We start from the raw sequence: 25,010 nt of genomic DNA, 5'->3' as shown, positions 1-25,010 counted from the left end.
GTTCTCTTTCAATGCCCTGGTTTTTGAGTCACTTGAGAAAAAGTGACTCTATGTAATCGGTCAGTGTTAGTCTGTCCGGCCGGCCGTCCGACCGGCCGGCCGTCCGTAGACACCACCTTAACGTTGGACTTTTCTCGGAAACTATCAAAGCGATCGGGCTCATATTTTGTTTAGTCGTGACCTCCAATGACCTCTACACTTTAACGATGGTTTCGTTGACCTTTGACCTTTTTCAAGGTCACAGGTCAGCGTCAAAGGAAAAATTAGACATTTTATATCTTTGACAAACTTTTCTCGGAAACTATCAAAGCGATCGGGCTCATATTTTGTTTAGTCGTGACCTCCAATGACCTCTACACTTTAACGATGGTTTCGTTGACCTTTGACCTTTTTCAAGGTCACAGGTCAGCGTCAAAGGAAAAATTAGACATTTTATATCTTTGACAAAGTTCATCGGATGTGATTGAAACTTTGTAGGATTATTCTTTACATCAAAGTATTTACATCTGTAGCCTTTTACGAACGTTATCTGAAAAACAAGGGAGATAACTAGCCTTTTCTGTTCGGCAACACACAACTTAACGTTGGGCTTTTCTCGGAAACTATAAAAGTGACCGGGCTCAAATTTTATGTGAACGTGACTCATTGTGTTGTGAATAGCAATTTCTTCCTGTCCATCTGATGCCTCATATAATATTCAGAACTGCGAAAGTGACTCGATCGAGCGTTTGCTCTTCTTGTTTCTTTTTCTATGTGGCGGTAATGCAGTGCCCCATATTTTACTGCCACAAAACTTGCCACCATCTTCCCGATGACCTGCGCTACATCCCTGATCTTGACGTTTTGTTTACGCAACAACACTGCACAGCAATCTTTCAAACTATCAGCTCTTTCTTGTGTTAGTCTGACAGACATACACTCTGAGTTAATAATTACACCCAAGTATTGTAACTGCTTGGAAGGCTGAAATTCTGATTTTTTGGGGTGCACGACAAACCCTAGTTTCTGAAACATAGACACTGTGTCAAGAACATTTGCTGCACACTCTTGTGCTGAATTTCCCAAGAGCAAAGAATCGTCTAGGAAAGAGGATGATATGTGGCCTTTCTGTCTTAGACTGGCAAACACCGGCTTGAGGAGCTTCGTGAACAGTCTAGGTGCCAATGCCAGGCCATTTGGAAGAGCATTATATTCATAGACCTGCCCCATCCACGCAAATCTGAGCAGTTTGCGGTAGTCTGAACGAATGGGTACAGTATAGTACGCGTCTTTCAGGTCAACTGAGGCCATGAAGCAGTCTTTGCTGATCAGAGATAATGCCACCCTCAAAGTTTCCATCTTGAAATGATGGTAAGTGACCTGCGTGTTCAATCTCTTCAGATTCAATATCATTCTGTTTGAACCATCCTTCTTTTTCCTGGTAAACACAGGGGAGAGAACTTCCCCTGGTGCATGAGTGCATGGTGAAATAACCTTCTTCTTCAACAAATTTGTAATTTCTGCATCAACAGTCTGACTATCCTGTGCATTTAACTTTGGTCCTGAATGTGAACAAAGACTTGACAACGTGTCCAAGGGACAATCAAATTGAATCTTAGCACCTGTCACAGTACTCAGAATGTCTGAATCTGAAGTTATCTCACACCATGCTTTTGCAAAATTCTGAATCCTGCCTGCTTAGAAAATTAAAACCTTTGATTCTAACGATTGAACAAGCGATGGCAAATTGTCCTGATAGTCACTCACCTGTATTACTGGTTTTGAGCTTGAGCGTGGTAGGAGCTCTGATTGCTTTTGGGTCTGAATTGTCGCTTCTGCGCTTGGCCCCTGTACGAGTTGAAAGGAGGCCTGTGACTGTGGAACCCTCTGCTGTGGCCTAAAAAAGCCCCCTTGCGTCCGCTGTCATAAGAGCGAAAGTTCCCTGAATGGCTGAAAGATCTCTTCTCCGGAGCTACATCCGCTCCCATTTTCTCAGTCTCCTTTGCCTCTTTCAAGGTGGAGGCGAAATTATCACCAAACAGCCACCCTGTTATTGGCACTGAGTCGTCGAAGATTCTAGACAGGTTTTTGTTCACATGTGGTCGCAGAGCAAACCTTCTGCGCATGCTCAGCTCTTTGTTTACATGCCCCAGTAGGCCAATCGCGTCCGTGCAGTGGCGGAATTCCTCATCTGAATGAGATGCCGTTTTCTCTTGAAGCAGTAAGTCTGCAGCGCGCGAAACTGCTACCGCTGCTTTGCACACGACACGCTGCATGTGTGACAACTTCAGGTCACTTTTCCTCGCACCCACAGGCATCTATCTGCGCCCAAACTTCACGATTTACCTTTGGCACACCCAAGTCTGGGCAATTTGCCGGCCGATTGTACGTTTCAAACCGTTTCTTTAGAACTTCGTCAGCAAGCTTAGATGTAAATCTTCCATTCACGACTTTTGCCAAGCCGTCAAACAGTTTGGAACCAACCGGTTCATCCACCACGTATTCTTTTTCAATGTCTTCAAGAACTTTGTTTTTGGTTTCGGAATTGATAACATTTTCCGGTGTTTTTGACTTGATAGACATGACCAACCGGTCCTCTTCGTCATCCAAATGGTCAATTTGACCTTCTTCACGATCTAAGTCGTCGGCCGTGCTAGAAGTCGACGCGGTCGCCTCTACGCGCGCACGCTTGTGTGCAGGCTCTTGCTGCGTGCTTGACAATTCATGTTCTGGGGCCGCGGCTTGATCAAGCTTCGAGCGGAAAGAGGCCATTTCATCGTCCAACGCATCAAAACGCGAACTCCATTTGGTGTCCATCCGCTCTATAAAAGCCATCATGTTGTCCAAAACACTGGAGGATGGATCTTTCGTTTTCTTTGGCTTGTCTTTTACTTTCTTTGGCTTGTCTTTAACATCTGAAGTGTCAGCCAACAATTGTAGTTCCTCTGCATCAGAAACATACATGGCGGCAAGTCTGAAAGCTCGACCGGTCTGTAGATGCTCAACTGAACTGCACAGTACGTCTTGAGTAACGGCCAACTGAAAGGGCCTGAGTAAGTATAACTCTGTAATTATACACACAATTTTTTCTGAAAACTTACAGAATTAACACGAATGTCAATCCCCTGTAATCCAGTCACTAGCACAAAAAATTGATGAGAGTAAAACCGAAGCGTCTATCCACTGGCTTGTTCCGACATCAACTGGCTGGTTTCCCGCGCATTGCATCTCATGTGATTGGTTCTGACCAATCGCTATGCGAGTAATAATCATTCTCGACTTTCGACGACACACGTAAGACGTGCGGAATTTGACTGCTCACTTGGCTTTCCCTAGCCCTCGTCTTTGTGATGATTCGGGCGCGTGGGAGCCTTTACCTGTTCGCCTTTTGGTGAGACCTGTCCTTTTTGTTGAATTGATTTGTTGTGTTAGCTGCTTGTTTACAGCCGCTTTAGAAATTTACTTTTCTAAGTGGACTACGGTGTTCGGCCTTTTAGCTTTTCCAAAGATGGCCGATAGCAAGCAGTAACTTAGTGCGGGGCAGTGAGTGAATCGGCTGCTAGCCTTTTCTTAGAAACTTCTATGCGGGTCGTCGACCCTTCGAGTAGCACTTCTTTTGTGGTAGCTATTCGGGTGGATAAGGTTTCGGTTTTTTCTCCCTAGCCCCCATCTCCTCTTATGGAGAATTAGTCAGTGTCCTCCGTTTGCGGGGGACTTAACGATGATATATGTGTTTTTATTTCTCAGCTGTTTCAGGCACGATCGGCGGTTCCCGCCCTCTCGTTCTTCAGCTTTGCACCGTGGTCTGGTGCAAATGGCCAGTTCGGTTCAGCCAGTTTTTGCCTCTGGTGGCTCTGGGCTGTTCACGAGCACCCTCTCCTTTCAGGAGGGGGGGCCTGCTCCCTTCCTGCCTCTAACCACTCTGATTACCTCCGGTACTTCTCAGTGCGTTACGCAGCCCCCCGCCAAAGGGGGGGGAGAGGGGGGGGCGTTCCTGCTTCGCACCGTGGTCTGGGGCAAATGGCCAGTTCGGTTCAGCCCTTTCTGCCTCTGGTAGTACTGGGTTGTTCACGAGCACTCTCTTCGTAGGGAGAGAGGGCCTGCTCCCCGCCTGCTTTTGTCCGCTCACCTTGCTTTTAGCACAGCTGAGTCGGGCATGCAGCCCCCTTACCGTGAGGAAGGGGGAGTGGTGGGGCATGGTAAGTCACGGCCTTGGCTTGTTCCCACTCTGCCTCAATGGGGGCAGGGGGCTGTGTCAGCGACCCACCCTTTCCCGCCCACCGGGCAGGATCGGGTGGGGGCTGGAGCAGCGTTCCACCCTTTCCCTCCCTCTGGGCTGGATCGGGTGGGCGCTGTTGGACTGTCTTCACAGTCTGTGCCTCTATTGTCCTGGCCTGACAATCGCCCTCCTCCCCCATCGGGGTGGGTGAGCGGTGGGCTACAGGACTACAGCAGGTGGACGGGTGGGGGCGGCAGTTTTCGCTCCCTTCTCTCACTCGTCTTACCCCTCTCAGGGGCTGTTTTCTGCTGTGTCTGCCCACCCTTTCCCGCCCACTGGGCAGGATTGGGTGGGGGATGTATCAGCGTCCCACCCTTTCCCGCCCGCTGGGCAGGATCGGGTGGGGGCTGGAGCAGCGTTCCACCCTTTCCCTCCCTCTGGGCTAGATCGGGTGGGCGCTGTTGGACTGTCTTCACAGTCTGTGCCTTTATTGTCCTTGCCTGACAATCGCCCTCCTCCCCCATCGGGGTGGGTGAGCGGTGGGGCTACAGGACTACAGCAGGTAGACGGGTGGGGTTGGCCGTTTTCGGTCCCTTCCTCACTCTGTCTTACCCCTCTCGGGGGTCGGTTTCTGCTGTGACTGCCCACCTCCCTCCCCACTCGGGTAGTGGGGTGACTCAGTCTAGCCAAACAAGTTTTATTCACTGGGCCCAGTCAACCGCACAGGGGTCGGCGAACAATGGGCCTGCCTTGGCTTTGTTCGGTGGCCCCGGCCACCCTCCCTCTCGGCAGGGTGCTGTGCCTGCTTCTTCTTCTCTTCCCCTTTAGGGCAGGGGAGTGATGGTGTTTGGCAAGCGGAGTCGGAGCACGCTTTTGATTCTCCTGTCTCTCCTCCTTTGTGTGGTAACACATTGGATGGTGGCGACTCAGATTTTATCTGATGAAGAGGTGGACTATGTAGCTTTGCCTACTGTGTTTAGGCAGGCTATGTGATAAGCGCTTTCAGTGGCAGCGGCTTATTTTCCGGAGGGGGTTGTTAATGCAGTCCAGGGTGTTTCTTTACCCCCTTCTGCTGCTGTTGACTTTCGGCCTTCGCGGGTGGAATCACAATCTTTTAGTTTTGTGGAGTCTCCCGCCGTGGCTTACCTCATGTCACAACTTTCCCTCTGCTAGCCGGGGCTGGCTTCGAGTTCCCAGACCACTTCTTGTCTCAGTTGGTGCAGAAGAAGGTGGCTCCAGCATCTAGTCTAGGAATTTTATTCAGACTTTTCCTTTTCTAAGGGCGACGTTCCTGATTCCGCTGGAATTAATTGCCTTGTTGCCCAAACATCCCTCAGCGAAAGAGGGAGGTCGACGCTGACTCTTCCGTCGCGATATAACCTTGAACTGTTGAAAACGACGTTAAACACCAATTAAAGAAAGAAAGAAAGACGCTGACTCTGCTCTCCCCTCTCTTGAGGAGATGGGTAGGCGTGATCTGTCAGACCTCTTCTTTACACTCGGACGTTTCTCTAATTAAAGAGAAAGCTCACAGCGGGCGGGCTCGGCTGTCCTCTCTTGGCTTTGTCTGTTGACAAAGAAAAGCTCACAGCGGGCGGGCTTGACTGACCGGTCTCGGTTTTGTCTCGTATCCCCGTTCTCCCTCCTTCTCGGCAGGGCGCTGAACCAAATACCCACCCCTCTCCCCCCTTGGGGCAGGTTAGCGGTGTGGTTTGATGGACAAACAAAGCTCGTTTTCACTTGCACTCCTGGCATGTATATCAATTGGAGTTTTAGTGCTTCCTTCCCCGTCTCCCCGCCTTAGTGTTTTGACATAGCGGCGGGTGGGGGGGGGGGAGGGGGGGGGGATTAGGACTCCGTTGTGCAGGAGAAAGAGTGGTAGCGCTGCCTACTGCTGGTAGGCTCGCTATGCAAGGGTGGCTGTTGGGGCAGCTTAATATTTCCCGGCGGGGGTGGAGGATTCAGAGCTTGGTATATCTCTTCCCCCTCTCTGCCAAGGATGACCTTAGGTCTACGCGAGCTGACTCGCAATCTTTTTGATTGCCTACCTCATGTCGCAGCTTTTGGCTTGACCCGCACCTCAGGGTAGTGGTCTCCAGCCTACACCTTTTCTGCTGCTTCATGCGCATGGTCCCGCTCCTACGGCTGCTAGCCTGTGGCTGGCTTCTAGGTTTGGGATACTTCGTTCTCACTTTTAGTGCGGAGGAAGATAGTTGGAATGTCAAGCTTCTGAATCTACAGCAGTCCCTGCAATGTACGGCCCCCGGCGTGAGCGGACACCTGACATGTACGGACACATTTGCTCGGCACGGAGTGTTTTCCTTCTATATTTGCCCCCCCTTAAACGGACACCTGCAAAACGTGGACGCGGACACTCATTTTCGGTCCCAACAGCAGGTCATACCTCCAATGTACGGACAGACCATCGTCAAATGTTCACCACAACAAAGTCGATAATCACTGATAACTTGAGCGCACGTGTACCCATCATGAGACAGGGGGGGGGGGGGGGGGGGGGGTAGTTTTGGTCAGGAGTGGAGTACATGCGAAGATGCCAACATGAAACTGCACTGTGCTCTTTATTCTTGTCTGTTGGACGTAAACAACAGAAACCACATGTACAGTCGATGAAGGTCCTGAGCGAAAGAGAGTGAAAAACGGCCACAGTTCTCAGCATCGTGTGTCTGTGTGTAACCTCTTTCATTGACAAGATACTCTTGTTTCCCCTCAGCCTTGACCAGTGAGTCGGTTGCCTAATCTGTGAACCCTTCAGTTGTCTTGCTTTGTCAAAAGTTACGACACAGTCAACTGGTTTTGCTCTGAGTGAACAGTGCAGCTGGCCTCTCTGGCCACAGCCACAAACAGTACATGGCTGGAGGGAGTGAGAGAGAGGGAGGGGGGGGTGGAGGGGTAGCTGGCTAAACTCTGTGGGGTGTCCGGTGTCACTACATGTCAGCAGGAAGAGCATTGGAGAGAAATAGAGAGGTGTACTCTTCCACACAATTTCCAAGCATCAGTTGTCACGGCTTGGGGTAGGCATTAGTGAGGGAGAGTGGGAGCTGTGTTATGTACTGTGTATTTCCGACTGAAGAGTGAAAAGTCACTGCCATTCCACATGATCGGCATGCAGTCAATAAAGCCAGACAAGAAGAAAATAAATTACATGACTATGACATGCAGCTATATATCTGCTGCTATTTCTTCAAACTGGTTTTCAAGTTTATTCTTTTAAAGCATCTGCACACGCTCCTCTGTGCTGTGTTTGTGTGGCTGCTTTCGTATGTCAGTGCATGGTGAGTGTGTTCACTGCCTTGAGGATTTATTTTATGTCTTCTTTTCAACACTTTTCATACAAATCACTTTTACAGAACGTTTAAAGAAGTATTAGGAGTTTATTGTTATTGTTTAGTAGCCACAAGAAGTGATTAGCATAGATTCAATCCTGTTGTTTGTGTGTCTGTGTGAATGTATGGCGGAGGGGGTGGTGTGGTCACCCCTCCCGTGACCGGACACCTGCAATGTACGGACAGTTTTGCTATGGCCCAAGAGTGTCCGTTCATGAGAGGGACTGCTGTAATTCAGACTTTTTTGTTGCCACGGGCTAGCTTGCCTGTTCCAGCTGAACTAGTCTTGTTGCTTCACAAACAGACCATAGAGAGAGCGGGTGTTTTGGCAGTGTGCCCACACTGTCTTCACCTGGGTGATATCCCTCTTTTGCAGGGGTTTTGATGTCACACCTGCTACAGGAAGCAAGGGATGGGCATTTTTCGGGTTGTTTGTTATACAGTAAAACCTGCGAGCAAAGGACGCTCTTGGGGAGTCTTGCCACTGTCCTTTGTAGCAAGGTGTCCTTTCTTATGAATATGAATGCGCTAACATTTTTTTGGAAAAAAACCCCAACAGCCAAATGAATTACATGATTGTTTGTTAGTGGTACATGTAGTTTTATTGTATGTATGTGTGCATGTTTATATATAAATGTAAATAGAGTGTCTATGCATGTTTAGTTCTTTCATTTTCTTTCATTACATGTAATAAAAATGAAAACCAAAACTTGATGTTCAGAAAAACAATTGTTAATAAAAATTCCAAACTGTGCATTAGTCATGCAGAAAGTGACTTCTTCTTCTTCTTCTTCTTGGCGTTCGCAGAGGTTACACGATCAGTCCAGCACTGGTGATAAATGTTGTCGTTTTCTCCAACTCCTGTCGACTGCCATATAGTTTGGTCTGCAAGGGAGTTGGTGACGGCCACACTTCTTTTCGTTCCTCATCTAGTAAGGGACATCGCTGTAAGATGTGTTCCGCTGTTTGGTCTTCTTGACCGCAGGCACAGGTTGGTGATGGCGCCAGCTTGAACTTTTGGTTCATGTGAGCATTGAGCCTGTTGTGGCCAGTACGCAGCCTGATGAGGTTGACTTGCTGCTCTCTGGACAATGTGTGGTAGTCATCTCTGTTTGTCCTTGGCCTCATCAATGCCTTGATGATTGTCTTCTGCTCACTAAAGCTGACACTGTTTTCAGGTTGGTCTTCCACGGCTCCTTCTTTCGCCAGCTCATCTGCCCTTTCATTTGCTGGTATCCCACAGTGTGCTGGTATCCACTGGAGGACAACTCTTCTGGTTTGTCTGACCATCTGTAATGCTTTGGCCAGCTGTGGGAGTTTGTCGTTCTCTAGGGCCTGAAGGACTGAAAGGGCGTCCGAGAGGAAGACAACTTGGTAGCAAGGGTCTGCGGAGTCCTGAACCAAGGAGGCGGCCTGCATGAGAGCTTCTGTTTCTGCTTTATAGTTTGTGCAGTGTTTGCCAGTGGCAACGCTGGATGTAGCTGTGTGTCCCCCAGGGGACTGGATCAGAATGCCAGCACCTCCATTGAGCACGGCGTTAGTTGCTGATCCATCGGTGTATACATGGATCCACGCCTCTTTTGGGTACTGTTCGTCGATCAGGGCTAAGGTGAGTGCCTGTCGAGCTGTGTCATTCTGATCTTCTCCTGAGGTAACATGTGGAACACTGGTGCAGATCTGGATGCCTGGTTTCTCTGTTGCCTTGGGGGTTTCCTCTTCTTCTTGAGTCAGAGGTAGAGTGTTCCGTGGGAGGACTTCCCTGTACTGTCGAGAAAGTCTCTTGCTCTCGTGTACAAAACTGCTCCGTTTGAGCCGGTTCTTGGTGAGGTTGCTCAGTCTGTGCTTCATGGGGTGGTCGGGTAGGCACTTGAGCTTCTCGGCCTGTACCATAGTCTTGGCTTCTCTTCTCTGACAGAGGGGTTGGATGGTGGTAAGCTTCTCCATTTCCTTGATGGGCGTGGATTTCATTGCACCAGTGATGAGTCGGAGGGCCTGGTTTTGCACACGGTCGAGGGTCTGCAGGTTTGTCTTGGCTGAGGTTGACCACGCTGTGGAGCCGTACTCGAGGTGGGGTCTGATTGTTCCCTGGTATACTGTCTTCAGTATCTTCTCGTTCGCTCCCCAGGTGGTACCTGCCAGCTTCCTGAGTATGCCTAGCTTGCGCCGGGCCTTCGTCTCTGCCTGTGCAATGTGTGGTTTCCAGGTCTGCCGTCTATCAAAGGTGACACCAAGGTACGTTGCTTCTTCATCCTCTCTCAGAGGAGTTCCACCAACCCTAATGGTTCCGGCTTTCTGCTTTGGCGACAGTGTGAATAGGGTGGTGGAGGATTTCTCCTTGTTGATGGAGACGCACCAATCTTCTGCCCATGCGTTCAGCCTATCTGCCGCTTGCTGCATTCTGTACGTGGCAGTACTTGCGTGCTCCTCCTTGCACCAGATCACAAGGTCGTCTGCGTAGAGAGCAGCTTTGATCCCCTTGGGCATCTCGGACACCAGATCGTCGACGAAGAGAAGGAAGAGTGTGGGGGAGAGGACTCCGCCCTGAGGGACGCCATGACGAAGGAGGAACTTCTTGCTTTTGGTCTGGTCGACGTTAACTCTTGCCCTGCGGTTATAGAGGTACAGTAGAACCCCCTGTTTACGACTTTGGAAAAACCTTGAAAATTAGGTCGTAAAAAGGGGGGGTCTTAAAAGGGGGGTTTGAGTTTTTGGCCGGTCGGTCATAAACTTGGTTGCAGTGTATGAACTGTCATGTTTACACACAAACACACAGTTGCAGTTTACTGTCATATCAAAACACACACACACACACACACAAACACAAACACATTACAGCAGAACAACTTTAACTCAAATTTCAAAGAAAATTTACTCATGGCGTAATGCTCGCTCCCCGCTGAGTGAAGCACATTTGACATTGTGGCGCAACCAGTAAAATCCGAATGTCCTAACTCGATAGAAAGCATAACGACTTTTCTCCCGAATCATCTTTCCGCTCATATGAATGATTCGTCGCCTTGCATCGCTAAACTTGACCACGATCGTTGAGGTCTTCGCACAGGCTCCTCTCTTTGCGTACTTTCGCTTCGCTATCCTTCTCACTATCTAGATAACACCGAGTCCTTATTATCCTTGACGACACACAGGATTTTCGTATTCCCGACTCCCAAGGAAGTCGCCGCGGATAGCCACTTCGCTCGATTCGCGATTACTTTATTAGCTCTCTACTCAAGAGTCGGCGCTTTTCTTTTTCTTTCGCGAATCTTCGTTTGTCAACAAGACAGTCGTCGTGACAAGATAGCGTGCAGAAGAAAACCGGATGTATCAGGATCTCGCGCGCGCGAGATGTCGTTTTTATTTATTTCTTCTCGCGATAGTTGGAGGAGCGAGAGCCGCCATGTTGTGTTTTCGTCTGCTCGAAATATGCGCAAAAGTCGTAAATCATCCCAAAAAGCTTGGTCGTAAGTCGCGTTTTGGGTCATTATCCTTGACGATACACAGGATTTGCGTCTTCCCGACTCCTAAGGAAGTCGCCGCGGATTCTATCGTGCGCGAGATTTAGTGTTTTTTTCGTCTTGCGATAGTTTGAGGAGCAAGAGCCGCCATGTATTGTTTTCGTCTGCTCGACTACAAATGCGCGAAAGTCGTAATTCATCCCCAAAAGCTCGGTCGTAAGTCGCGTTTTGGGGTGAGTCGTTCACTGGGGGTTCATTATATAGTAGAATGCATCCGTGGTAGCAAAATCGGTCGTAAAAAGGGGGTGGTCGTAAACAGGGGGGTCGCTAAGGGGGAGTACTACTGTAGGAGCGAATCCACTGGTACATGTTGCTGGACACGCCTTTCCTCAGCAGTTTTACAAGGAGTCCATCTTTCCAGACCTTGTCAAAGGCCTTCTGAAGATCTATCCAGGTGACGAAGACCAGCTTCTGTTCCTGAAAGGCATCTTCAACTTCTTGCGCTGAGTGCAGCTCGTGGAGTGTGAGTGGTTGACTCATGGCGTCCACTGTCGACTGTCTGGCAGGTCTCTCTCTTTTCTCTCTTCTTGCTTCTCTCTGTTTCTCGGGGCTAACATGGAGGTTGCTCTCGGCTGCGTAGCTTTCAGCAAATTGGTTGGCAGCATGCTTTCCAGTTAGCACCTTCCCGTTCTCTTCTAATGTGATCTTTCCTCTGCTGGTGTTCTCATCATTCAACTGCTTGGTAAGCCTCCAGAGCTTTCTGCCATCCTTCTCAAGGTTCAGAGAGCTTGTTTTCTCTTGCCAGCTTCTCCGTCTTGCCTGTAGCTTCTTCTTGAGAAATTTGGCTTTGGCTTCCTGGAGGCGGATGTTGTTGTTTTGTGACGGGTTGACTTCTGCTTCCCTTCTGGCGTCTGCCAGATCATCATCCAGTTCCTGCAATTCATTGCTCCAATAGGGCTTATAGTCTCTCCTGGCACCCCTGGGAATGGACTCACGCGCTGCTCTGAGGATGCTCATGTTGAAGTCCTTCGCCACCATGTTGATGTCTCGACCCTCGACTCTGATGTCTTTGGTGAGTTCGCTGGTGCGGTGTCTAAAGAGGAACCAGTTCGCTCTTTTGTAGTTCCACCGTGGGAAGGAAGCTTCAGTGCAGGACTCCATGCCCAGGGTCAAAAAGACTGGCCGATGGTCACTTCCACCTACAGACCTGTTTACCCTCCCGGATTGTCCGGAATCATTACGGATTTGGGGTCTAAATTCCGGTATTACGGAAATCTACCGAAAATTCCGGAAATTGCGGTCGAGAGAACCTTTTCCGTGCGTGAAAATTCGAAGTCGAAATTGTGGTAGTCACCAGGACTGTGATTTCAAGGCTGACCGAAACAGCCTTTTCTGCGCATGTGCACAGCAAGGTATTTGTCGGATTCCGCGGTTTTGAGATTGACATTGGTCCGAAGGGTAATATAGGATCTCTGTGGGGACGAAATGCCAACCAAAAAAGCGAAAGTTGTACAGAAATATCGGCAAAACTATTAAGTCAAGTGGCTGTGTCTGGTGAAGGTTTAAGAAGAGCGAACCACATTCATTTTGGTGATCGACTTGAGATCAGTGCAACAACAAAGCTAAGTCAGTTAGAATACGAGTCACGTCGCGGCACGTGTCCCGAGGTTAGACGCAGTACACAAATGATGGAAACAAACAAAACACGAAATTATGTTTGGCAAAACATGAGCCTGCTTCGCATCGAGTTTATTTGACCTAGGTCTCTACTTCCACAGAATCTCCCAGACCTGCGAACCGATCTCTCACTACGGTCAGTCGCGCCAGAGACATACTGATGTAGGTCTATGGTCGCGCTCATCAGTGACTTGCGCTGTTGCCGAAATTCAAGTCTTTCTGAGTCTAAAACTGATCTCCATTAATATTTCTCCAATATAGCAAAGATCACAGTTCTTTGAATCGAAAAACTTACAACAAAATGTTTAAATGAAATAAACGAATCGGTCCTCTAAAATTAAAAGTAGCTTCTGGAGAGAGTTATTATGACTGGTTTTAATGCAGGATGTCTGATGTGACAGAATGTAAGGTGGTTTTGTTCACATGCATCTTGACTGTAAATAGTCCAAGGGCGGAGTAGGGGGGGGGTGGGTGGGGGGGTATGTTACAGGGGTTCCGGACCCCCCCCCCCCCCCCCATTGCTGTCAAAAAAGCAACAAAAAACACAAAAATTCAGTCTGTGGAGAAAAAAAAATTAAAACATTTTCTGTCTGTGAAATTTTTGTTGTTGTCGGGAGCAGATATCAATGAAGATAAATTGCCATTATTTAATACTAACTTTATAAGAAATAATGAGTGGCTGCTGACACCAGTTTATCATGTTTAAAATCAAGGATAAGCCACAAATTGTTAATAAAATAGCTAAAATTCTTCAGCCAGACCCCCCAACCCCTGGACCCCAGGTTGTACTCCCCCCCCTCTAACTCTCTTGCTCCGCCCCTGAATACTGTTTTTTTTTGTTTTGTTTTTTTAGATAAAGTAAACTTGTCTTTGTTAACTTGCATATATATCAGGTGTCTTGTGTTGTGTGTTTGTGGTGTGTGTGATCGAGCTTCTGTGTGTGTACTGTTAAACATGGTTAACAATTTTGTACTGAGGCTACTTGTTTTGCATGGTAGCGCGCGAATTAACGTGTCGTTTCATCGTTTTCAAGCTGGTTTATGGTTGATAAAAAAATTACTCAAAGATGCCTCAAATTACGGAAAAGTACCAGTTGCATTCCTGATTTTCATTTGAGGGGGTAAACAGGTCTGCACCTAGCTGTTCTCCGACCTCTCTGCTGGTTAGCTGGTGCATGTCTTCCGTGCAAAAGGCTAGGTCAGGAGTTGATGTAGTGTGCCATCTTCTGGAGTAGAATGTAGGGCAGTCAAAGGGACTGTTCAAAAGGATGAGACCTTTGTCATCCTGCCAGTTCTCCACCTCTTCTCCTCTCCGATCCAAGTGGTCATATCCCCAACTCTGTGAATGACTGTTGAAGTCACCCACCACGATGAAGTTGGAGGCCTTTGCGGGGATCGTGTCAAGGGCGAGGTGTCTATCGTTGGGGCAGTAGAAGTTGACAAGATGGAATTCTGCTGTCTTCGTCTGGATTCAAATCACCTGATATTCGGAGTCCTCCATGTGCGTTTCTATCAAACAGGCATTGATATTGTTCCTGATGAGGGTCAGGATTCCTCCTTTGCTTCGGTCTGTTCTGTCGGACCTAAGGCACTGGTAGCCTCTCACTTTGAAGGATTTTTGGGGTGTCAGGTGCGTCTCCTGAATACAGCAGATGTTGATGTTCTTCTCATGCAGGATATGCTCCAACTCTGTCTTCTTGTTCAGGATACTTTCTGCGTTCCAGTGCATGACCTGAAAAGGTCGCTGCTGACTGGGTTTCTTTCTGGTTGTGGTGGTGCCAGTCACTCTCCTCCCGCGTCCCCTGGCGTGACAAGACGGACGGGAGGGACCTCCAGTAGTTGGGGCTGGGTCCCTTTGAGGCATGGGACCCGACGCTGCTCCACCCTGGGGGGTCCTCAATGGGCGAGCGCCATTTCCATCTGTGCTGGTTGATTGTGTCATCATTTGCGTAAGCGCGTGTACCCGTGGTTTGTTAGAATGCGCCGTGCGGCCCGGGTCCTCCATCTTCAGCATTCGGGGTTTTCTGTCGGGGTTACCTCACCCTTAGCTCATGGCCCGTACGTCCTACCCTGAGAGCACAGGGGGGAGGATTTGCCGGGATCCCACCCGGATTTTCCATGGATGAGTTGTTAGCCCTTCGCACAACCCCCAACCTGGAGGGCCAGGGTGTATACTTAGTCTGGCCCCATTCACCTCAGACCTGTCCGGCGTGGTTACACCTGCCAGGAGCACTATGAAGGCTCCGGCCGGCATAGCTCTTTGGATCATCAGGGCACGCAAGCTGCTACGCCACGGCAAGGCATATACACCAGTAGCAGGCAGAAAGTGACAAAGAGAAAAAAAACCGCGGGTTAGGGGGAAGAATTTACCCGATGCTCCCCAGCATGTCGTAAGAGGCGACTAACGGATTCTGTTTCTCCTTTTACCCTTGTTAAGTGTTTCTTGTATAGAATATAGTCAATGTTTGTAAAGATTTTAGTCAAGCAGTATGTAAGAAATGTTAAGTCCTTTGTACTGGAAACTTGCATTCTCCCAGTAAGGTCATATATTGTACTACGTTGCAAGCCCCTGGAGCAATTTTTGACTCACATGCGAAGCAAAAGTGAGTCTATGTACTCACCCGAGTCGTCCGTCCGTCCGTCCGTCCGTCCGTCCGTCCGGACGTCCGTCCGTCCGTCCGTCCGGAAAACTTTAACGTTGGATATTTCTTGGACACTATTCAGTCTATCAGTACCAAATTTGGCAAGATGGTGTATGATGACAAGGCCCCAAAAAACATACATAGCATCTTGACCTTGCTTCAAGGTCAAGGTCGCAGGGGCCATAAATGTTGCCTAAAAAACAGCTATTTTTCACATTTTTCACATTTTCTCTTAAGTTTTTGAGATTCAATACCTCACCTATATATGATATATAGGGCAAAGTAAGCCCCATCTTTTGATACCAGTTTGGTTTACCTTGCTTCAAGGTCAAGGTCACAGGAGCTCTTCAAAGTTGGATTGTATACATATTTTGAAGTGACCTTGACCCTGAACTATGGAAGATAACTGTTTCAAACTTAAAAATTATGTGGGGCACATGTTATGCTTTCATCATGAGACACATTTGGTCACATATGATCAAGGTCAAGGTCACATTGACCCTTATGAAATGTGACCAAAATAAGGTAGTGAACCACTAAAAGTGACCATATCTCACGGTAGAAAGAGCCAATAAGCACCATTGTACTTCCTATGTCTTGAATTAACAGCTTTGTGTTGCATGACCTTGACCTTGGGTCAAGGTCACATGTATTTTGGTAGGAAAAATGTGTAAAGCATGTGAGTCGTATGGGCTTTGCCCTTCTTGTTTGATTAGTGCTTTTGTGAACAAGAAACAATTAACAAGTGGCTCTATCCCATCTCCCCCCCTTTCTCCGTCGCGATATAACCTTCGTGGTTGAAAACGACGTTAAACACCAAATAAAGAAAGAAAGAAAGAAAGACAAAGAGAAAAAGTTCAAGGATAGTCTGCAACATGTATGTACAAAACCACAATCAGTAAGTTTATCACTGGGGTTTGCGGAGAGAGAGAGAGAGAGAGAGAGAGAGAGAGAGAGAGAGAGAGAGAGAGAGAGAGAGAGAGAGAGAGAGAGAGAGAGAGAGAGATGCAATCGGTTTCTTACGACCTGAAGCAATGGGCCATTCACGGGAAGATTCTTTGATCGAGCTGTTGAAAACCACTCGAAGAGTTCTTCGTTCAACTCATCATAGGTGTTGTTTTTCTTCTCTTAACACATGTTGCCGTCGATCTGGCACCGGATTCCCACTGACTGAGAATTTGTGTTCGGTCAGCTTTTATGTTGGAAATTTGAGTTTTTCCGCAATTCAGCTCATCAGCAACTTTTCGAACGGACAGCCCCTTGTCCAATTTCTTTATGACATCGACTCTCTCTTCTAAAGTCAAAATTTTTCGTTTTGGCATGATGAGACGAAGACGAAGGATGAGACGAAGATGCATCACAGTACATACAGAAAGTAGAAACCCGTGTTTTTGTTTCTGAGTTCACGGCATCGACCAATGAGCGTGCACCATACAAAAATCAACTTCTTTCAAGTGCTGTCATTGGCTTACAAAATAAGCTTCTCGCGCGTTCACATCGCCAGCGAGATTGTATTTGCAGAACCAAGATGGCGGACCAGCGTCTGCTAAAAGCTGTCTGCTTCAAGGGTTTGTCCGTTGTTGACAAGTAACGAACCCAATCGGGACCAAAAAAGGGTGTCCGCGTCCGCGCCTTTGTGGTGTTCGCTCTTTTAAGGTGTTTTTGAGTGTAAAATACATCCGTCCTCACTTGAATTGTCCGTTATGCTAAGGTGTCCGCCGAAATAAGGGTCCGCTAGATGCAGGTTTTACTGTAACCTACTCGGAAGCCTCAGTCTTACTCTTCTTTCAGTGGGGTTTTGTTTCAGTGACTCCTACCTCTCCTCTCTGAAGGAGGGGAGCGGCATGGTCTGGAATGATCAGCTGTTGCTGATGTTTTCCCCTGTGCTCTCACACGAGCCTGCCTTATGCGTCCCCAGCCCAGAGTTCTTCTCCCTGGGCATGTCGTTTGACACTTTCTCTTGGAAGGTTCTTCCTTCACAGGAGAGAATAGGGAGGCTTTAGGCTCTTAGCACTGCCAGACTGGCATGACCGCAGACGTCTGCGAGGCTTTAGCCTCGATCCTCTGTCACATGGATTCGATGGCCAGGCGGTTCCCTCCAGGGCTTTATCCTAGCTTTGCCCCCTCTGGACTTAGACCACGTCAGGGATGCGTCTCTGTCCTGATGGGGAGCCCACATGGGCAATCACAGCTTGGGGCTGTTTTTGTAGATGCAACTCCTTTGGCATTTCAATTGCCGGGAGTTAGGAGCAGTGGCTCTCAGTCTACTAGCCTTTCTCTTTGGCTATATATGCACCATGTTCGTTTGCATATGGACAATACTTCTGTTGCTGTCTTTGTGGATGAGCAGGTAGGAGCAAGTTCTCTCTCCCTGGCAGACAGAGCTTATGGGATTCCGATTGGGTGCCTGTCACACCAAATCATTATCTCAAGTAAATATCTCCCCGGCCGGCTCAATAATCTGGCCGACTCGCTCAGCAGGACCTCTCAGGACTTGCACACGGGCTGGGCCCTCTGCATGCAGGGCTGGAGTTGGTGCTGTTTGTGTTGCAGATCGTGGGTTATGACTCTGATCTGGGGGCATGAAGTACATAGGTCCTCCACTTTCTCTGTGATGCCTCTTATTGGCCTTCTTGGCCAATTCGTGTTTAGAGCAGGGGTGCAACTCCTTAGCGCCCCTCTCTCAATCCAGGTGGTTAATCACCTCTGTTTCTTATCGCAGCTACTCTGAAACAGATAGGCCTCTCTATCGTTGGTCATGGCGCTTTTGGGTGCATGATCAAAGGACCTTGTCTTAAGAGGTTTGGAGGCTTACCCCTCTTTGGGATTTGCTCTAGTTTTCGAATGGTTGCGTTCTTTGGCATTTTGAGTCCTTACTCTTGGCTCGTTTGCTAGACTTAAAGCGTAGGACTTTGTTCCTCTTACTCTGGGCTCAGCCCTGAAGGTCAGTGAGACCCATGTACCATTGAGGTTACCGGAGAGGATAGCCTTGGAACATAACAATTCCGTTTTTTCACGGCTTTTCGGCCAGGTTTCTTTGGTTCAGAAACCTGGTCAATCTCCTCTGGTATTTAACTCCCTCCTCTCAGGAGGATTCTCGCTCCGGACGATTTGGATTTTCTAACTGTCTGGTTAGAGCTTTAAAATCCTTTCTAGCTTGTGCTAAGCAATTTGAACTAAGAGCCAAAAGCTCATGTTCTTATCTCTTTACACTTTAGGTGAAAGAGACTTCTCTGAATTGACTTTCACAAGAGGTGTTACTACTTTCATAGGACAGTCCTATGAGTGGTGGCCTATTGAACAAAAGGGGGGGGGGGCTTTCAGTCCTCCTGCTTTCCTTTACAGGGGTTTCAGGAGTCCAGAGCTAAGGGGGGGGGGGGGGGTTCTTCTCTCTCTGTCTGGCATTCCAGTCGCTTAGGTGAAGTTTTGCCTTTTTCTCTTGGGAGGTCTAAGGACGTGTCCATTAAATTTTACCTCTTGGACATCAACTTGTCGAGGCCTTTTCTTTGCCCTCGTTAGTTTCGGCAGGACAGGTTCTTTCAGGGACATAATTAAGTCCCTCCTCCTTTAGGAGCAATCTGCATTTATGAGAATTGCGGTAAGAATATGTAATTTAATTAAAAATTTCAATAATAAATTTTCATTTGATTAATATACTTACCCAATTCTCATAGTTAATACTCTCCCATCCATCCCCGCTACTTAATTTCCTACGGGATTTTGAGAAGTCTCGAATGATTATTCCGGATGCCGGCGCTCACGTGGTGCGCGGTGGGTTATGGGTAACCAAGTGGGTTCAGGGCATAGCAACGGCTATTGCGTCTGTTTTTAGCTTGGTTACCACCCTTTCAAGGGCAGGTAATTTGAGTAGTTTTTTGACATCTAGCATGTGAGATTGAGGTCAATGCATTTATGAGAATTGGGTAAGTATATTAATCAAATGAAAATTTATTATTGAAATTTTCGATTAAAGAGACTTTTGTCTCAAAAGAAATATGTGAGGAGTGATGTCTTTTGATGTTTCTCCTTTGTTTTGTTGCAGCGTTTCACTCTCAGATCCTTGAATGTTTCATGAGCATGAAGAAAAATATTATCAATGTAAGTATTCACATAGCTGCATGTATATGGTTTTGATGATTTCTGTTAATCTTATTTACTTGTAGCTTAAGGGGAGACAGGGCACCTGAATTTTCACTAAAATCATGATTTTTGTGATGATGCGATTATGCCTGATTTTGACTCATGAACACCCCTTCTAACAGCTCCTAACACTATTTTGCTCTAAAACTGGTGCCAAATGTATGAATTTAGCCAATACAAATGTGTACCGAAGCTTGTTGGCATTTATTTTGTGCAATATTTGCTAAAATAACCTTTTTTTGACACTTTACAACACCACAATTCGCTCGAGGAATCGCCTCGCGTAGCAGACGAAAGAAAAGCCCGAAGTTTCCCAAACCGTTTCAACGAACTGACGTCACTGCCGGAAACTGCCATAAACGGCTTTGCGCGGTTTTTCCAACGCAGACGACGATACGAAATATTCCAAATAAGGGAGAAGCCTACTACGACTTGAAGATTAACCAATCAGAAAACCGGCATGCTTTTGTATGAATGGCATTCCTACCCACAATGCAACAGTTTCGTTCCCACAATGCAATGCGGTTTCCTCTTGTCGATGATGTCAACAAACACAAAAAAGCAAAAGGTGAACATCGAGTGAGCGTAGAAAAAGTTGTTTGCCATCGCTATTTTTGTGTTCTGATAGTGAATTTTGTATCAGACTGACTGTAAAATGCCAAGAGCAAAGGGAGGGAAGAGGAGACTGCAAGCGGTAAAAGCAGCAGCGGTCAAAAAGACGAAGCAAGTCGAGCGAGTTGTTTCATGTTCGAATAGGGGACTGTCGAAATGCAGCGACCCGCAGTCGAAGTGTGCGTTTCGAAGAAAACATGAGGCTATGAATGCTGACGAAGATCTTGCCGACGAACGCATGTGTTACAGCTTACTCGACTACCGACTGATCTTACATGTCCCGTATGCAAGGAGACTGGTCTCTCGATAACTGTGAGTGAAGGAGAAAACGCTGGCTTCGCCTCTCAGCTGCTACTGACGTGCGATGGTTGTGGCGATTATGAGAAAAAGGAGATGTCATCACCTCGAATGCAGGACAGTGATAGCAAAAACATTGCTTTTGAAGTAAATCCAATGATGGTACTGTTCAGTCACGAGGTGGGAGGGAGCTACGCTGTTCTAGAGACTTTCAGTGCAGTGGTGGGAATACCAGCCATGCATCTGAAAACCTACCAGCGACATGACAAGAAAGTGACAGGTTGGTGTCTTGCTGTACTCTCTCTTTATCCAACTTATTTGGAAAATTTCTTAGTAAATTTTCATTTGATTAATATACTTACCCGAATCACATAAAGCATTGTCACAGACTCACATGCTAGGTACTGAAAACGCTAACCCATCAAAAACATTTAAGGGAAGCAACCCACTCCAAAAAAGGCTGAAATAGCAAGTCAAGTCAAGTCAAGTTTTTATTGTTCATTACCCAGGGGCATTATATAAAACAATATTCGCAAATTCAAAAATGCACAAAGTACCAAGTGATCCAAAAAAACAAAAAAAAAACAAAAATAGAGGATAAGAAAAGAAAAAATGAAATAAATATTTGGAAAACAAAAGTACACAAACAGTGAACACAAAATATTATAGTACAGAAAATGCAAACACACACACACACATTGATTCCTGGCAATGGGGGACACAAAACGAAAATACGGTTAACAAATCCCAGCACTATGAAAAATTGCTACTAATTAATTTTATAAATTCCAAGAGTTTCGTCAACAATTTCGTATTTCTTGATACAAACAGTTTTTTGTATCTAAGTGAATTTGGTTTTTTCCAGTAGAATGGTGGAATAAGTTCTGCTCTTTTTTCATTGAAAAAGTCACAAACAAACAAATAATGATACTCATCTCCTATATCTTCTGATGTACATTTTCTGCAAATGCGATTCGCTCTAGGTATATTAAGGTATCTTTCTTTCTGTACTGGCAGGTTGTTATTTGTAGTTCTAAATTTCATGAGTGTAACGACTTTTTGGAACGTCAAGGATTTAATGTAGTCTTCACACACAAAACTATCTTTAAACATTCTATAATTACAAAAAATGTCTTTTGTATCCATTTCTGAGAACCAATTGTGAATATACTGGTCATATAAACACCGCTTTACTTTTTCTTTAAACCAAGTAGATGTATATTGAGAAACAAATTCTTGTTGTATCCAAAGCCCAGAAAGACCTATATCACTTAACGTTTTTTCTATGCATGACAGATAATCAGAGGTAAACATCTTTTGCGAATATAGTCTATAGGTAAATCTGTAAGCAACACTTGAAAATTTGTTTTTGTTAACTGGGTCAATTAGTTTATACCAATAACAGAGCATTCTACATTTCATATTGACATCTAAGGGATATTTTCCAAGTTCGCCAAAAACCATTGCATTAGGGGTGGATTTTCTTAGTTTGAAAACTATCTTATAAAAACGCAACTGAAGCTTCGTAGCTAAATCGCAAGAACCTGAACCCCAAATTTCACAGCCATATAGTAAAATCGGAACAATCATTTTGTCAAATAGATCAATCTGTATATCCACGGGCAATGAGAGTTGTCTACATGTGCGAAGAAGAGCAAACATAGCCCTTGACGCACGGTCATACAAATTTTTTTGTGCTACCGAAAATTTATTATTATAATTAATCTGTAACCCTAAGTACATCACATCAAGGACTACCTCAATTGGCTTATCATCATACGTAAATTTAGGTATAATTCTTATTTTACCCCTTGAAAAAACAATGACTTTCGTTTTTTTAACATTAATATTCAGTTTCCATTTCAAGCAGTATGCATGCATTTTATCTAAGCATTCTTGCAATTTCGTTTCAGACTCAGCACAAATCACAGTGTCATCAGCGTACAATAATACAAACAGTTGAAACATTACATTCACATCAGCATCATCCATACCAAGAGAAACAGCTTCTCTAGAGAGAGAAGTCAATCCATCACTAGTTTCCCCTAAATACGGCTTTAGGTCATTTAAAAACAAAGCAAAAAACAAGGGAGACAAATTTTCTCCTTGTCTGACCCCACAAATGCTAGGAAAATAACCAGAACATTCACCTTTAACTTTAATACATGATTTTGCTTTATCATACATATTTTTAACAGTTTTCAAAAAATTTCCATTAACATCAAAGCTAACTAATTTCTCCCATAAAAGTGCTCGCCGAACTTTATCGAACGCTTTCTCATAGTCGACAAATGCACAATACAAACGCTTTTTCTTTTGGAGAAAAAATGTTATAACACAATGCAAAGTAAAGATATGATCTAATGTTGAAAAACCAGCACGAAATCCTGTCTGTTCTTGACCTAACTTATCATTAAGTTCCAAGAAAGTCGATAATCTGGTATTTAAAATCGCAGTGAATAGTTTACCAAAGCAGCTAAGTATTGTTATTCCTCTATAATTAGTTGGGTCTGTTTGGGAACCCTTATTTTTATACAGCGGGATAATTTCGCCAATGGACCACTGAGTAGGAACATTACCAGACTGTAACACAACATTAAACAACTTAACAACAATATCAGTCATCCCCTCGTTAAAGGCTTTCAAATACTCATTAATAACTTTATCTTGACCACACGCTTTGTTGTTTTTCAATTTTTTTACACATTTTATAAATTCCTCTTTTGTAATGGGTGCATTCAGAACTTCATTATTTAAACTGTTATCACCAAACAGATCTCTTTCTTCATCCACATCATCTTCGTCACATTCCTGTAACTTTGTAAAGTGTTCTAAAAATGCTGAGCAAGAAGGAAACTTAGTACTTTTGTTATTATTCTTATTCTTATTTAGCTCATTCCAATACGCCTTTGGATCGCAAGTTTTCATTTTTCTTAGTTTCTTCACAAATTCTTTATGATACAACTTACATTCTTTTTTTATTGTTGTTTTATAGTCCTTAAAGGCATTCTTCTTTTCATGCTCAGAAAAAATATTTCTAAAACGCTTAACTTTGTTTTTTGCACGTACAAATATTTTCCTTTTTTCTTTACAAACTGTATTGAACCAAGGCTGGTGTGGTTTTCGTTTCTTACTATTTACTTGTTTTATCTTATTCTTTTTCTTAATTACTCCAATTTTTTCCGCAGAACGCTTTAGAATGTCACATATATTAGTAGTTACATTATCAATGTCCTCTGCAGACACATTAATAACAGAGCTCAACATGTTTGTTAATAGAATATCAATATCACTAATATCAGTTTCCTCTAAAGCGGTTGTGAAAGCTAACTTACTCCCTTCATTCCAATTTGGTTTTGTGTATTCAACGTTATTTTCGATATGCTCTAAGTTCTCATTTGGATTTCTCATGTCATTCACGCAATCAATACTTTCATCGTTTCTATCAGACTCATCGCGCCTAAAGAAAGATAGGGCGAGCGGGCAATGAACGTCCGAGTACATTTCACAAAAATCCAAAACAGCAAAAGTTTCAACTTTAACAAATAAATTGCTTGACAGAATACAATAGTCAACAACACTTTTATCTTTACAAGTACATCTGCCAAGGTTAGCATCATCACCAGCTCTACCGTTAGCAATTATTAAACCAGTTGTCCTACAGAAGTCAATTAAATTAAATCCAAAGTTGTTTGTTCTATTATCTTGTGAAACACGCTCACCAATATCCGTGATATCAAAGCCATTATCTAACAACACCTTCTGCATACTTATCATCATCGGACAAAATTTCATTCAAATTCCCAGTGCGAGAGTTGAAATCCCCTAAAAAACAAACATAGTCGTTTTCCACACCAAAGTTTATGTATGCTTCCTCTAGTTCACTATAGACATCTTTATTTAGATAAGGCGAGCCTTCAGGAGGAATATATACAGCGCAAAAGAGTGTGTCACGACCAAGCACTTTCTTTCCCAACTTAAAAAATAGGGCATTCTCACACAGTTCAATATCCAAAAATCTATACCACATCTTTACGTCTTCCGTTATCTTATGAGAAAGCTTTCTTTCTTCAAAAACAGTGATACTATCTGCGAAGCATTCACGTATAAGAACTAAGATACCTCCTGATTTTCTTCTAAATTTACCTCTATTTTTATAGAATGCTACATAACCTGGCACGTCAACCTTGTCTACGTCATCTAACTTGCTTTCACTAAGACAAATTACATCATATTTCACAATGAATTCTACAAAATCAGGAAATTTCAATTTTGATATAACTCCACATACGTTCAGCGATAAACAGGAAAGAACATTATTTTTACTACTAAGTAAATCCACACTATCACTCAAGGAATCACTTCCAGACATATCACTGTCATGGTAATGGGCAGGTTCCCCGGGAGTTACCTCCCCTATGGCTATTTCCCATCAGCCACCACATGGCCCATCATACGGCTTTAAAGAAACTAAAACCATAAGCGGGGAAGGCAGGAGGGAATTCACTATGTGATTCGGGTAAGTATATTAATCAAATGAAAATTTACTAAGAAATTTTCCATTAAATTACATATTCTTACTCTGGATCACATAAAGCAGATAACATCAACATGGCGGTGGGCAAGAAAATAAATCAAACTCACCA

General features: G+C 45.2%; 1 protein-coding gene across 3 annotated transcripts in view; it reads left to right on the top strand.

Annotated features, from left to right (window-relative positions):
- Positions 1-25,010, top strand: part of LOC138952778 (protein unc-79 homolog) — a 294,903-nt gene that overhangs the window by 37,241 nt on the left and 232,652 nt on the right. For all 3 annotated transcript variants that reach the window (XM_070324505.1, XM_070324504.1, XM_070324503.1), the window contains exon 6: positions 19,358-19,413. In XM_070324505.1, coding sequence (XP_070180606.1) covers positions 19,358-19,413 — 56 coding nt within the window. The remainder of the gene's footprint in view (positions 1-19,357; positions 19,414-25,010) is intronic.

This window comes from Littorina saxatilis, linkage group LG17, assembly GCF_037325665.1.
Source record: "Littorina saxatilis isolate snail1 linkage group LG17, US_GU_Lsax_2.0, whole genome shotgun sequence".
Classification (NCBI taxonomy): Eukaryota; Metazoa; Mollusca; class Gastropoda; order Littorinimorpha; family Littorinidae; genus Littorina; species Littorina saxatilis.
The sequence above is the reverse complement of the archived record's forward strand: the minus strand, read 5'-3'. Positions and strand labels throughout refer to the sequence as shown.